Source organism: Protomyctophum parallelum (assembly GCF_964188405.1).
Source record: "Protomyctophum parallelum genome assembly, chromosome: 12".
NCBI classification, from domain to species: Eukaryota; Metazoa; Chordata; class Actinopteri; order Myctophiformes; family Myctophidae; genus Protomyctophum; species Protomyctophum parallelum.
The window spans coordinates 14,307,252-14,321,842 of NC_139712.1; the positions used below are offsets into that span (position 1 = coordinate 14,307,252).

The window sequence follows — 14,591 nt, forward strand, 5'->3', positions numbered from 1 at the left end:
CCCCTTGGAACCGGTGGGCCCCTGCTGTGTATACACCTCCACCCCGCCCCTCCACCACCAAGTAGGAGCCAGACAAATATAATCAGGGACTGATAGAGAGATCTAGTGCAACAGCAGCATATTACACAGCTTTCCCTCTATGAATTAAAATACCTGTGTGGAAATCTTCCTGGCAGTGGTCCAGCAGGATGGATGGATGTCTGAAACATCTCATTCACGTTCCTACCAAACAGCTGTTTCAGCTCAGCAGCACCTGACACTACACGGCCATAAAACCCTCCTCTCCGTTTTACACACTAATCTGTCATGTTCTGCTGTGTTAATGTAGTTCCTGTTTGTGTTCTCTCTATCTCTCTGTCTGCTCTCTCTCTGTGTGTGTGCGTGCGCGCGTGCGTGTGCGCGTGCGTGCGTGCGTATGTATTTGTGTGTGCATTTGTGTGCTTGTGAGCGTGCATGCGTGATGCGTGTGTTTCATTAGTCTTCTATATTTCAGTCAGACAACTCAAGGAGGATGTAATATATATTTATTGAATATAAGATAATCAATGCAATATATTTATTATGGTTTGGCGATGTATTGGATCTGCTTTTAGGTACTCAGGTCAAGCGCATCAGTCCCAACCATAGGGACTCTGAATCCCCCGTACCTAAATAGTAGATCCAAAACGACAGGTGGTAGCTGGGGTGGAGGTGGGAGCGCACTTGTATACAGCAGCACGAGTATACAGTATAGCAGCAGCAGCAGCAGAATTGAGCGCAGGTTGTATGACAGCAGCACGCTGATACAGCAGCAGTGTAAGCAAGCAAGAAGGCAGAGGAATGCAAACCTCTGGTTCAAGTAGCCGGAATGAGATGTGGTGAGTGTGTGATTGGCTGAGTGAATCATGTGGATGAGAGCGTGATGCTGCGGTGGCCCAATTAACAGCCGGCGCGCTGACTGAGGTTCCCTGACTGAACTTGCTCTGCGCATGTCTACGACAGGCGCAAATGCTCATGTGTTTATTTTAATGTCTTTAGGAGAGGAAGAATTTGTCAACGTTTTACAGTACATCAAGAAAAAGCTGAATGGCTTTCTGATGGCTGGAATAGAACCTTGTTTCTTCTAAACGAGCACAGTCTGGACCCTTTTCAAAGTGAGCACCTCTCACAATGTATCAGGAATACATAAAGTCACTCATAGTACTTTGTTGTGGCGTTCTAATTGCTTTCTCAGTGTGTGGCACAGCTGGTTTAGATTATTATTAACAACACCATGTTTTTGCCGTGTACGCCAGATCGATAAAATTCACGTTCACAAACGTGTTCTGGTGCATTTTCTCAAGCATCCCATCAAGTTGAACACATTGAAAGCTTTGGTTCCAAACTGAAATATCCAAAAAAAAGAAAAAAATCAGCTTGTGCAAAATGATTGTCACGGTGACAATCATTTTGCACAAGCTGAAATTTCTTTTCTTTTTTAATAATAATCGTACGAAATTGTGGTGACAATGTCGCCACAATTTCGTACGATTATTTGTCCAATGAAGTTAGTGGTTAAAATAACCACTTTTACAGATTGAACCGAATAAAACTCCCCAATAACAACCAGAACCCCAACATCCCTATCATGGGGGCGAATATTTGAAAACAGACGTCATCAAAGTATATATAGGTGGGTAAATTGTTTGGTTAAAAGTGGTTAAATATTCTTTTTAGATAAAGTCTAGTGCACTGCATGCCTAATCTCTCTTGACAGACATTCACGCAAAAAGGGGTGACGTTTGTTGCTGAGATCACTTTGAATAATACCCATTTCTTTCCACACATGTATTCACACACGCATGATGCATGAGCACACAGACGTTCTATGTACCCACACACATAAACGCACAGAGACGCACAATAAAGTGCATTGGTGCATGATGAGCTAACCGTTGTGAGGCTTTGATCACTGTGGGTTAGTGTTAAAGACTGGGCTGTAGTGGCACCAGAGACTTTGTGCTTCATGGGAGGGCCATGGGATCAACGTGTACAGATAGACACACAAAACATGCACACAAATGCTCTCACAGACAACACACAAAAACAGTTCTCCCAAAAACATGAAATGCATGCATGTGCATGAATTCACAATTCATATTAATTATATTAATATATGATATATATTATATATACCAGTTAGATGCCCTGAGGGAGAGAAGCGACCTTGCCCTAAAGGGCGAGGTTGCATGCACGCATCCACCTGGGGTGATGGCAGACTGCTGGGCGAGCGCTGCCACTTTGGCACGGGGGGTCAGATCAACATATGGAATTAATTCTGTACTAGCCATATATTGAGCGTGTCTTGAGTGTACAGGGCTTGATGAGGTGAGATCAACATAATTTATGGAATGTCAGAACAGGTCAGCTCCATATATGGAGATTTAGGGTTTGAGGTTTGAGGTCAGATCTTAGAGTATATATGAATAGAGAAGGCACCCAGAGGAAACCCTGAGGCGAAATGGACATAGTGGCCGAATGAAGGTATTGCAGCCTGGCCCCAAACACATGAACGCGCTGTCCGTTGACTATCATTGTACACGTTCACGACGGACGACGCTCGTGCGCGTTCAACGGCAGCGCGTTCATGTGTTTGGGGCCACTCACCATTGCAATCCGTCCCAGAATGCACTCTGTTCCTACCAGGAAGGAGGAGTGAAATCGCCTCATGCGCTTTTGAGCAACTTAATGCAAGTGGATGGAAGGAGAACTTGGGTGTCTTCTCTATTCATATATACTCTATGGTCTGGATGCACTGTATGTGGTGGTGGGACTACAAGCTCACAGGCTACAGTGTGGAATAATAAGATTTTAGACCTTGAGTGAATGCTTGGATAAACTTTACGATCCATTTATGCTGAAGTGAGTGTTTGTATATGTGTGTAATAAGTGTGTGCGTGCATGAGCGTGAGCATGCACAAAGTGTGTATGAAGTTGAACACACATTTAAGCTTACGGTAAAAGTGGATGTAGTTGCATATACTGTACACATGTGTGTGTTTATGTGCATGTGCTTACAGTGTGTGCATGAGATTGATGCTAAAAAGCTTTACTATGCCCCGAGGAGAATTGTAGCTGTTCCGGCCACACGCGACACATGTTTATGTGTGCATGCTTACACCATGTTTATGCTTGTGTGTCTGGGCGCAACATGGTGTGAATTGATGCATACGTGGCATGTTACTGGTGGGTACATGGAGTTTGAGTGGGTGGCTGGCTGGCTGGCTGGCTGGCTGGCTGGCTGGCTGACTGACTGACTGACTGTCCATGTCTCTCACGTCTAGGGTGGCCACCTGCAAGACCTCAGAAAGGAGGACACTTTTGCGGGGCCCGCTCCCCCGACCCCCCCCCCCCCCCTCCCAGATTCCCTCCCCCCTAGCCTGGGTAAACCCACTCCCCCTGCTGGACAACATTTCATTCTGCCATTCCCCTCAGGCAGAATGCAAATCTGGCGAGGGGGGAGGGGTTTACCCAGGCTAGCTCCCCCCCCCCCCCCCCCCTCCCAGATATTATTATTATTATTACTACTACTATTGCACCTGACTGTGGAGCCTAAAATGGTTCTTGTAGTTTTTATAAATGTTATCGACCCTGATCATGGCATCTAGTGTATTACTTTTATTGTATTTACATTATGGTGTGTCAGCAATTAGCAGTGTCACAATTTTAGCCAGAAACATTATAGTTGTCAACCAAAAAAACCTAGCTTAGCATGCAATGCAAGAGAGAACTTACAATATCCTGGAGTTCAGCTGTGTTATAAGTGTCTTTATACAGTTCACAACCACACTAATGCTGTACACATGGAACCTTTCTTGGGGCCATAGAGTCCCTTTTTCAATATCCTGTACAATAACTGAGTTTAATATTGTGCGAGCACGCCGATCAGTCATTTTGTGACAGTGTATATCACGTCTTCTCTTTTTATGGCGCAATGTCACTTGTGAATGAATGCCAGATTCTTGAAGGGGATTTATGAAGGAACAGAGATATATCTGCCTTCCAAATAGTGACATAAAAATGTCACGGACGCACTGACGCAGAGTCGCAGGCACGTTACCCACACACAGATACACATCAACCGGTGGTCCGCGGCCCCCTGGTGGTCCGCGGAGGTACTGCTGGTGGTCCGCAGCCAGGCATTCAGAAAAGTTGTATTTTTGTCTTTTTACCTTTCAAATATAAAACTTATTTGCACTCTTTTTACTTGTTTGTGAATAATAATAATAACTTAAGTTGAATCTAACATTTCAAAAAGTCAAGTGCTCAACGCGTCAAATAAACAAAAAAAAACCAACAACTCACGATGTAAACATATCACGCACAGCATTCGTTTCTGCAGCAGCTGACGGAGCCGTCAGCTCAGCTGCTGCAGCGGAACAACCATCCTGCTCTTCCACCCAACGCATGTTGTGCTTACCGTGCTTACTGCCCAAGGCAAGCACGGTAAGACGTTGCCATAAGTTATTCATCCAATTCATAATAATACGTTTGGGAAAGTCAAATCTCCCTGCCATAGAGTTATAATATCTGCCGCGGATCGATTGAATAGTATCACATAACACATAGTATTCAATGTGCAAGTTCTCAGTCTATCGTTGCTGAAAAGGCAGAGCTACAAGCTCACAACGTGATGCAACCAGGTGTGATGTGAGCTTGTAGATTGGCTATTTTTGGTGCGTGACACTGTCGTACGATGATGTATACATTACGCTTTTAAAGTGACACAATGAACAGTTCCCTCTGTATGTTAGAAAGGTACTGTATAAGGCCCTAGTAAAATGTAGTGCAGGTTGTAGGTTGGTTAAAATAAAGAGAAGATTATTAAAATAGAATAAGATAAAAAATATATATTCTGTTTCTGTGTGTGTGTGTGTGTGTGTGTGTGTGTGTGTGTGTGTGTGTAACTGAAATGGATTATTATTTTGAGTCCTGCTTAGTAAAACTTTTGATAATAAAATACTTTGAAACATAGTTTTTTTTGTCCAGCTCATGAATGTAGCCTGTGATAGTGTGATTAGTGAGTAACAAGTAAGAAGAAAACAAAAACAATCTTAACCCATGGTGCATGAATGCCCCACCACTATTGTGTCGGGTGGGTCCATCGTAGATTGATGATGAACCCACCCGACACAATAGTGGTGGTCCCCAGGCTGCTCCTAGTCAGAATGGTGGTCCCTGGGTCAAAACCAGTTGAAAACCCCTGGTGTAGAGCATAGACAATCACTCTCATGCACTTTCTCTTTCACATAGACACACATGCACATTGCACACAGTGCACACTGAACCATTTAGCAGAATGGTCTTCTTGAGAGATGTGTTTGGACAGAGTACAGCCACAGCAAACACCCAACACTGACTCTACCACACTCACTGCCTATAGCCTACAGTACGTAACACACACAAAACACGAGCACACACTTACACACTATTGTTTAGAGTAGACTAGAGTCTTCCAATCTCTCTCTCTCTCTCTCTCTCACACACACACACACACACACACACACCAAAACTACACAGTGCGAGTGCTGCCCCATGCTGTGCCTTGTCAGATGACATTTGTCTGTTCATGTATCTGTTGTGTTCATCGCACTGAGGTTAGGTCTCAGTACAATCCACATATTTATAAACACTGGGCCGATGGCCGTTGGGAACGATGACATTCAAATCAAATCATGTGGTTATAAGTTATATTCCCTGGTGACTTAGCCCACTGTAAAACATTTTGATGACTCAGAGACATCATGACCGGCACTTCCCTTGGCTCGAAAATCACCTCAACTAATGCATTTAGTATAAACACTGTCTTCAGAACACCAGACTTTAATTTCATTGGTGTCGTGTTCCTTTTTTGCAGCTGCCGTTTAGAACTCGCCAAATATTGATTACATTGTGATCATGTCACATCCTGGGCAGGGCCGTCAAACGAGTGCTAAAGTATTGTTGTATTTCTTTCTTTTCTGGAATGGTTCCATGGTTTTCAAGTTGTGTGCTGCTAACTGAATCCTTCATAATGTTGTCTGCATGGCATGGCTGTGTCTGTCCCCAATGAGACACAGTTGAGTCCCTTGTCAGCAGAACACAGCGATGACAAAGGAGACACAAACAGCACCAGACAGTGGGAAATGAGTTCTACTGTATCCCATCCTGTTGCAATGCATCCATGGGAACCCAAACGCGGGGGAACCCACAGAGCGCATGGGGTCGGTTTCCATGGCGACCGGCTCCAGCTGCACAATCATTGGCCCGGTCAGACGAGGAACAGCTGCGCGTGATGATGTCACCACTGAGAGAGGCAGTAGAGCAAAGGGGTTCCCATTCCAATTAAACCCTTCTTGATCACAGGTCCCACTGAGAGCCGCTCTGCTCGCGGCTGTCTGACCACCCCACACTGCATGGTCAGATGGCTGTCTGACCACTGCACACTGCATGGTCAGATGGCTGTCTGACCACCGCACACTGCATGGTCAGATGGCTGTCTGACCACCGCACACAGCATGGTCAGATGGCTGTCTGACCACCCCACACAGCATGGTCAGATGGCTGTCTGACCACCGCACACTGCATGGTCAGATGGCTGTCTGACCACCGCACACTGCATGGTCAGATGGCTGTCTGACCACCGCACACAGCATGGTCAGATGGCTGTCTGACCACCGCACACAGCATGGTCAGATGGCTGTCTGACCACCGCACACAGCATGGTCAGATGGCTGTCTGACCACCGCACACAGCATGGTCAGATGGCTGTCTGACCATCACACACGTCATGGTCAGATGGGTGGACCACATGCATTTTCAGAGCACATTTATTTTAATGATCAGTTTTGTGTTCCGGCTTGGATGTGTTTTTTTGGAGGGAAATTAACTATTGTTGAAATAAGTATAGTACACATTGAGCACCTATTTATCCGTATCACAATGAAAACAAAATGTTCAAGAACAAATATTACTGGTATTGTTTTTGTTTTTTTTATATATATGTTTATTGGTAATAGGTTTCAACAATTTAGTACAGTTTGAACATACCTTCTTTTTTTTTCTCCCTCACCCCATCCCTCCCCCCAGTTATCGTCATCATCAAAACAATATAAAAAAATAACATTAATAATTTAGTACAGACATACAAAAACAAACATACATACAGACATATGATATAAACAGTAGGATACAAAAATAATAATTTAAGCACAGATAACAAAAACAATATAAATAACAAAAAATAAAATAAAATAAAACAAAATAAATACAATTATGAGTTGGGTTATTCGAGTTCAAGAGATAGTCAGTTACTGGTTTAATAGTAATGTTATATTATAATTTAAATCGTAGTGTTCATCCAATTATTTTGGGGCCCGCTTGTAATATATACTTGGGAATCGCTGCAGTAGTGTAGAGGGGAGAATTCTGTTACCCCCAGGAACAGAATTTATACACATATTTGGCACCCTCGGACAGTATTTCGGCAACGTTACTTGCACTCTTTTTCTCCTCCTGGTGTCCCGCGGAGCTTAGTGCCCATGCAGAGCTTCAACTCCTATAAAGCCTAACCCCTGTGCCTGGGGTTCAGAGACTTGTTGGCTGGAAATCCTCATGCTGAAGAGAGATAAAAGATGTGTCTGGGTGTTAGCAGCTCTCTAGGCATTCACGCTTGGAAACAGAAGTGGGTCAGATAGTATTTTGGATCTCATTCTCTTTCTCAGCCATTTGTTTTAGCCTGCTGGGAGAGCCAGATGGGTGGGGTTTACTGCACCGCATCAGGAGAACACTTACATGAGCCAGAAAGCTGACACAGATCACAGGGAAGTATTTGGGAGTCAGTTTGATGTGCGTTTCACGGCGAGGAGTTTCGCTGAGTCTCTCGCCGAGTCTATTTGAGTGGTATCAACGCAGAAGACAAAACAAACTCCCAACACTTATTTGCATACAGATGCGTAACAGATCTGTGTGGAATGAAGGATTTCTTGAAATTTATTTCACTTCACGCTTTGGCTCTACTGAAAATGGAAAATGTAACATTGGAGACGAGCTCTGTCTAATGAGAGCAGTTATCAGCCACTGTAGAAGTTCCACTGCTCACTGCTGGGCTGCTGAACAACTGTTAAGCTTCATTTAAGCTCCTTCTCATGAGGCTGGCGTTTGCCAAAAAGAACACATCTATAAGCTAGGAAGTTTATAAGCAAGCACGCGTTTTGGAAAGTGACACTGTCATACTAGGCTGGGTGATCTGGAAAAGGCTCACATTGCTTTGCTACCTTACAAAAGACAAAAATTGTAGAAAATGCTGGGGGGAGCTCTCTGGTGGAGCTGTTGCCCCCACGGCCCGACTACGGAAAAGCGGTTGAAGATGGATGGAGGTTTCTTTGTTTACCAATTACCAATGTCCATCTCCATCCATGGTTCAGTCCACATACTGTATTAATAAGGCATTTCAGTTGTCCATCCGGTACATACCGATAGTAGACAGGTTGTCAATCTTTGTCAGACTTATCTGTCCTCTGACCCAGTCCTCTCATAACTAATGCTTTAGCTAATGAAAGGCACTCCTTGTCTTGCTTATTTTAGGTACAATATTTTCACTTCTTTGTGAGCTTCTGTATCTGCTATTTTTGCTGCGTGACTAATGATAAAACAGGGCTCACGCCAAAGTGGATAATAGTGTGAGTGATTCTTCCTAAAGATCAGGGATACATTTGATCCAATACATTAATTTGACTCTATACACAGCATTGAAGAGGGACTTGTGGAGAGTGGTATGCTGACTGATGCTGGATCACTTCATGCACTGCATGGGCCAATTAAACAGAAACTAATTGGCCCAGTGTGCCAGCAGTGTTAGATTAATGAAAACACAGTGGTGTGGCCTTTCTGCCCCTGGAGAGCTGGGCTACCAGTGTGGGCTAGAACACACACACACACACGCAGTCACACGCAGGCACACACGCACGCAAGCACGGACGCACGCACGCACTTCTATTACTATACTTGTGATGACATCAACATTGTAATTTTTTGTTTCCACTTTTAAACCTAAACCTAAACCTAAAGCCAAAAATAGCCAGCACAACGGCTTCATTTTCGGTGCATGACATTTATCACCTAATCTATATGTATTATCATTAACAACCATTTCCCTCACAATTTCTATTTATCAAATTGACATTTGGCCCTTGGTAATAGAGGCGCACACACACACACACACACCATACAGGGAGTCTTTTTTTCCAGAAGCTGCACTGAGAGGTTGAGAGGTTGAAGTGTATGTGCGTGCGCTCACGTGTGTGTGTGTGTGCGTGCGTGCGTGCACACACATGCGTGCGCGTGTGTGTGTATTATTCCAGTCTAATGTCTTCCAGATGATGGTAGTACTGCTGCTGCTCCGTACTGTCTCACACTGCTCACCATTGTCCTGACCACACACTCTAATCAGGACCAGCTGGAGTGTGTGTGTGTGTGTGTGTGTGTGTGTGTGTGTGTGTGTGTGTGTGTGTGTGTGTGTGTGTGTGTGTGTGTGTGTGTGTGTGTGTGTGTGTGTGTGTGTGTGTGTGTGTGTGTGCGCGCGCGTGTGTGTGTGCGCGCGCGTGTGCGTGTGCATTTTAAAAATCGTTTAATTATCTATCCCTATTTTGGTAATGTCACGCGAGATTGCGGAATATTCATGATACTTTATTGCAATAAACTTAACATTGAAATACATTTTATAATGACATATTCTCTCTCTCTCTGTCTTCCAGAACGTGGTTCGTCGGGGTCCCTGGACCTGACGGAGTTGATCGGCGTGCCGCTGCCCCCCTCGGTCTCCTTCGTCACGGGCTTCGAGGGTTACCCCGCCTACAGCTTCGGCCCCCACGCCAACGTGGGCCGGCTCACTCGCTCCTTCATCCCCGACCCGTTCTACCAGGACTTCGCCCTCACCGTCACCGCCAAGCCCAACTCTACGCGCGGCGGCGTGCTGTTCGCCATCACTGACGCTTACCAGAAGGTGAGGATATTGATTGAAACCTTTATTTATTCACGAGAGAGAGAAATTGAGGTTCTCCCTCATTTTCAATGCTGACGAGATTACATACAGTATATAAAACAATTTAAGACATGCAGGTATAAAACACAAAACAAATCTTCATGTAAGGCATAGACATATTATACAGACAGTGAGACAAAACATACGTTAAAAACAGTTACATATTGAGGTAGGGAGGTTTAAAAGCAGGTTATTAAATTGACCATACGATATTGGTATTCATTTTCAATGTTTATAGAGATCGGTAAAAAGGTTTTTAAAAGTTTTTTATTCATTAATGTAAAGCAAAATGGCCCTATTTTTGTGTCTCTTACCCCCTTATCCCTACTTTGTTTTTTACTGTTTTAAGAAACATTTTAAAGTTGTTCAACTAGCCGAACTGGCTATTTGACACGGCTATTTGAACCATTCAAATTAGTTTTTCAAGTAGCCCTAGTACAAAATGGCAAAGAAGTTTAGGGGTAAGGGGTAAGGCACTGGCGGAACTAGTGCTCCAAATGTCTTAAAAAGATATATTGTATACTTCCATCCATCCAATCCAAAATGACAGCTATGTTATCTTTGTGAATTTATAACTACACTAAATCTCTCCTCCATAACAGCCGATCTACAAGGTCACGCTGAAATGAGTAACAAGTGTCTATTCTTCAATAAATGAACAGTGTAACGACACATTCATACACACACACATATCCATAATTGTACCACAAGCCATTTAAGCGCATTAAAATCATCATCCCTGTCAAACTCTGTGGCCTATATAACCCAAAGTGAAATTTAAAAAATCTGCTGGAGTTGCAAAATCCTGACCTCACCAGAATCTCTTGTTCAACGTCTTATTTTGATTCTGACCTTCATTGACCGTCGACCTGGTCTGACCCAAAAAGTCAAAAGGTACACATTTATTTAGAGGCGCACACACACACACACACACACACACACACACACACACACACACGCACACACGCACACACACACACACACACACACACACACACACACACACACACACACACACACACACAGATTGCAGTTTGATTGCAGTTATGAATTCCAACCTCTTGTCTTCGCGTGGTCAGGTGGTGCAGCTGGGCATGGCGTTGTCTGCGGTGGAGGACGACTCCCAGAGGGTGATCCTCTACTACACGGACCACAGCATGACCGGAGGAACGCACGAAGCAGCCTCCTTCAAGATGGGCGACCTGACCGGCAGATGGGCCAGGTTCACCCTCACCGTGCAGGGCTCCGAGGTGAGTTCATTAGGGGTGCAACACTAAATTGAACAAGTCAAATTTCATTAAAAAAAAAGAAAAAAAAAAAAGAAATGCAATAATTGCAGTGCCGATGGCCTTAGTGGTTGTGGCGCATATACCTAAATGCTCTAATTGTCACGGTTTGCAGAATGACTGAACCCAAATGCAGAGGAAAGTTCAAATAAAGTGATTTATTAAAGCAAACGAGGTCAAGCTTACAAAGTGTTAGCCGTAGCTGCTTACAGAAAAAACTGCTAAATGCAAAACATTTCAAAAGCAGAATGCCATAAACAGATAGACCAAAAAGGCAAACCTTACAAAAAAAAGGCATAAAGTAGTGAAGTCCCAAAACGGAAGAGCAACACAAGGAACCAGGATCTTCAAGGTAGAACTCAGGGACAGCAAAGTTGACCACCGGACAAAGGTTTATGTTCTGACAGTTTGTGTGTGCAATCAGTCCAGTATTTATAGGAGGCAGGTTAATGGCAAAGTGTTCACAGGTGGGCTGATGAGGGAGTTGGAGACAGGTGAGTGAATGGGACTGCAGAGTGGAATGGAAAGTGGGAGTGGCTGACAGGGAGACATGACACTAATGAAGCCTCACAGTGAGTGGCGGGTTTGATTGCCCAGCCCGATGACCTTTGCTGCCTGTCATTCCCCGTCTCTCCTGTTTCCTGTCACTCTTCTGCTGTACTCCTAGGCTGCTAAGCCAGTCTAGGTCGCCCCCCATGTCTCTCCCCATTTCGTGTCACCATACTGTAGGCTACACTATCCAATAAAAATATCTTAAAAAAATATATCTTACTGTAAGTGTGTGTGTGTGTGTGTGTGTGTGTGTGTGTGTGTGTGTGTGTGTGTGTGTGTGTGTGTGTGTGTGTGTGTGTCATGCATGCAGGTGCGTCTGTTCATGGACTGTGAGGAGTACCATCGGGTGGCCTTCGAAAGGAGCCATGAGCCTCTCACCTTTGAATCCAGCTCTGGCATCTTCGTGGGCAACGCAGGAGGAACCGGGCTGGAGCCCTTTGTGGTGAGTCTGTGTGTGTGTATGGAAATAAGTCTTACATCCAAGCTTCACGGACAGCTGTACAGGTTTCACTGGGACATAATAGATTTGTTCCGAGTAGAGAGATGAAATACAGCAGCAGGAATGTCATTATGTCAGCTTTTGAAAGTAGTCTGTCTCTAATTTCTCTTCAGGAGAAAACCATATTGGACTGAATCAGAACAGGCCAAAAACAAGGCCAGCCCACTGCCATGGGCAGAACTAACCATGTGTTTCAGAAGGGGGATTTTACCTCTGACATGAAAACAATGACAACTGTGTGTGCACTGTGCAGTATAGTAGCCTAGGGAATCAACAACCATGGATTGTCAGACTTTTTTTATCCAGCTAAAAGTCTTAAGTGTTCCATGTTCTGTATTGCCTGAAGTGTAGTGGATCTGGGAACGGTTATGAACTATCTGTGAGGACTTTGTCTCACATTTGAGACATTGTTGTATTGCGATGTGAGAGTGCGGTCTCACCAACACCACCTGGCATCAGGGACTTGAGCTCTACAGTGTTTTTAGTCACACGCACTGCGTCTATACGTGCTGTAGGCGGGTACAGGCTTTAGTTCCGACATACTATTGGTCCGACTGTCATTAGACCGACAACCTACCCCAAAACCCTAACCTAACCCTAACCGCAAGCACGGCGCAACTCATGTCGGTCCAACGCATTGTCTGGAGCGACGGGTGATTTCCGCATGTCGGACCTTTGGTGTGTCGGATGTGCGTGTCTTAACTGGCTTTGACCTGGGTCGACTCCCACAGTGTCAGTTTGGTTGCCACTAGTTCCAGGTGCCTGGTGCAGTGCCCTGCCAGCCTCGCCCTTAATTCTCTCTCTGCCGTAGAGGACCACATTTCTGATGTACTAGTGCCATTTGTAGCATTCTTGTGTAGACTCCCTCCAGGGCCCTTTCCTGTTGTACGGTGAGGGTCCATGTCTCAGCCCCAGACAGCAGTAGCCACTGTAGCTACGAATAGCTCTTGAGGTCTTCTCCCATGTGAGATTTCCACACTTTCCTCAGCCCTTGCAGGGCATTCCAGACTCCCAAGTGCCCTCAGGGCTCTCAGGTCCTGTTACGTTGAAGCAGTCTAGGCCCCAAGATATTTGAAATATATAGGACTGCCAGTATTAGTTCCCTTCCTTTCTCTGCTGTATCTGAGACTATAGGGCAATATCATTTGGCTCGAGTCTGGCTGTAGCTTGTCTCTTGAGACATTTAGTATTAGTGGACTCTCCAGAGAGACAAAACAGTAAATGCAATAAGCTGCATGTCACAAGATTATAAAATTACGACATGCATTGAACAAATTGATCTTAGATTGATCATGATGAGAGAGAAGACAAATCATTTCTTCGGGGCAGCCTACTGTTTATAAAAAATCGGCCCATTTGTTTTCAAGTTAACATGCCTGTAAACACTTGGATTGAACCGATTACCTGCCGTGCGTTGCTATAGGCGGCAGGGTAATGAAGCCCAAACACATTTTTGTTTTGAAATCTGTTTCTTATCTAAAAAGGATGAAGTGAGATCATAGCGATCTTTGGTAGAGCAGCAGAGCACGTGTCCTCCTCTATAAAGTACTGCGTACGTGCGTGTGTGTGTGTGTGTGCGTGCGTGTGTGCGTGCACGCTTGTGCGTGCGTGTGTATGATTTATTGCGAGGTACTGTAACAGGATGTAAATGGATAGAGCTACATTCACGGACAGTGGAAAGATATGATGGCAGAGCAGTCAGTTTCCTCTCGTTAAGAAGAGGTTTATAGGTGAAAACGCAGGAGATTACGGCAAGATGTGCACAGAGGGCAAGGTTGAACGTTTTAGTTAGCACCGGCCAGGCATCTTTCTGTCTAAGTCTCTCTCTGTCTCTTTCTCTGTCTGTGTCTGTCTCTGTTTCTGTTTCTCTCTGTCTCTGTCTGTGTGTGCTTGATTGATTGATTGATTGATTGATTGACTGATTGATTGACTGATTGATTGATCGCGACACGGCTCCGGATAAGCGGCTGAAGATGGATCTGCATGTACAGTACACGCCCGCCTGTGTTTCTGTGACCCCTTTGTGTTCTTTGTGCGTCTGTTTACCTGTGTGTGCGTCTTTTTGCCTGTGTGTGTGTGTGTGCGTGCGTGCGTGCGTGCGTGTGTGCGTGCGTGCGTGCGTGTGGCTGCCCATTCCCATGCATGTGTTTTTGTGTTATTCTGCAATGTGTGCATGCTTTTAGTGGCGGAAAAACAAATGCGTCAATCAATCAAT

At 44.7% G+C, this 14,591-nt stretch overlaps 1 protein-coding gene across 3 annotated transcripts in view; it reads left to right on the forward strand.

Annotated features, from left to right (window-relative positions):
- Positions 1 to 14,591, forward strand: part of LOC310868185 (collagen alpha-1(XV) chain-like) — a 99,347-nt gene that overhangs the window by 42,978 nt on the left and 41,778 nt on the right. For all 3 annotated transcript variants that reach the window (XM_083778470.1, XM_083778471.1, XM_083778472.1), the window contains exons 3-5: positions 9,753 to 10,000; positions 11,119 to 11,289; positions 12,188 to 12,319. In XM_083778470.1, coding sequence (XP_083634596.1) covers positions 9,753 to 10,000; positions 11,119 to 11,289; positions 12,188 to 12,319 — 551 coding nt within the window. The remainder of the gene's footprint in view (positions 1 to 9,752; positions 10,001 to 11,118; positions 11,290 to 12,187; positions 12,320 to 14,591) is intronic.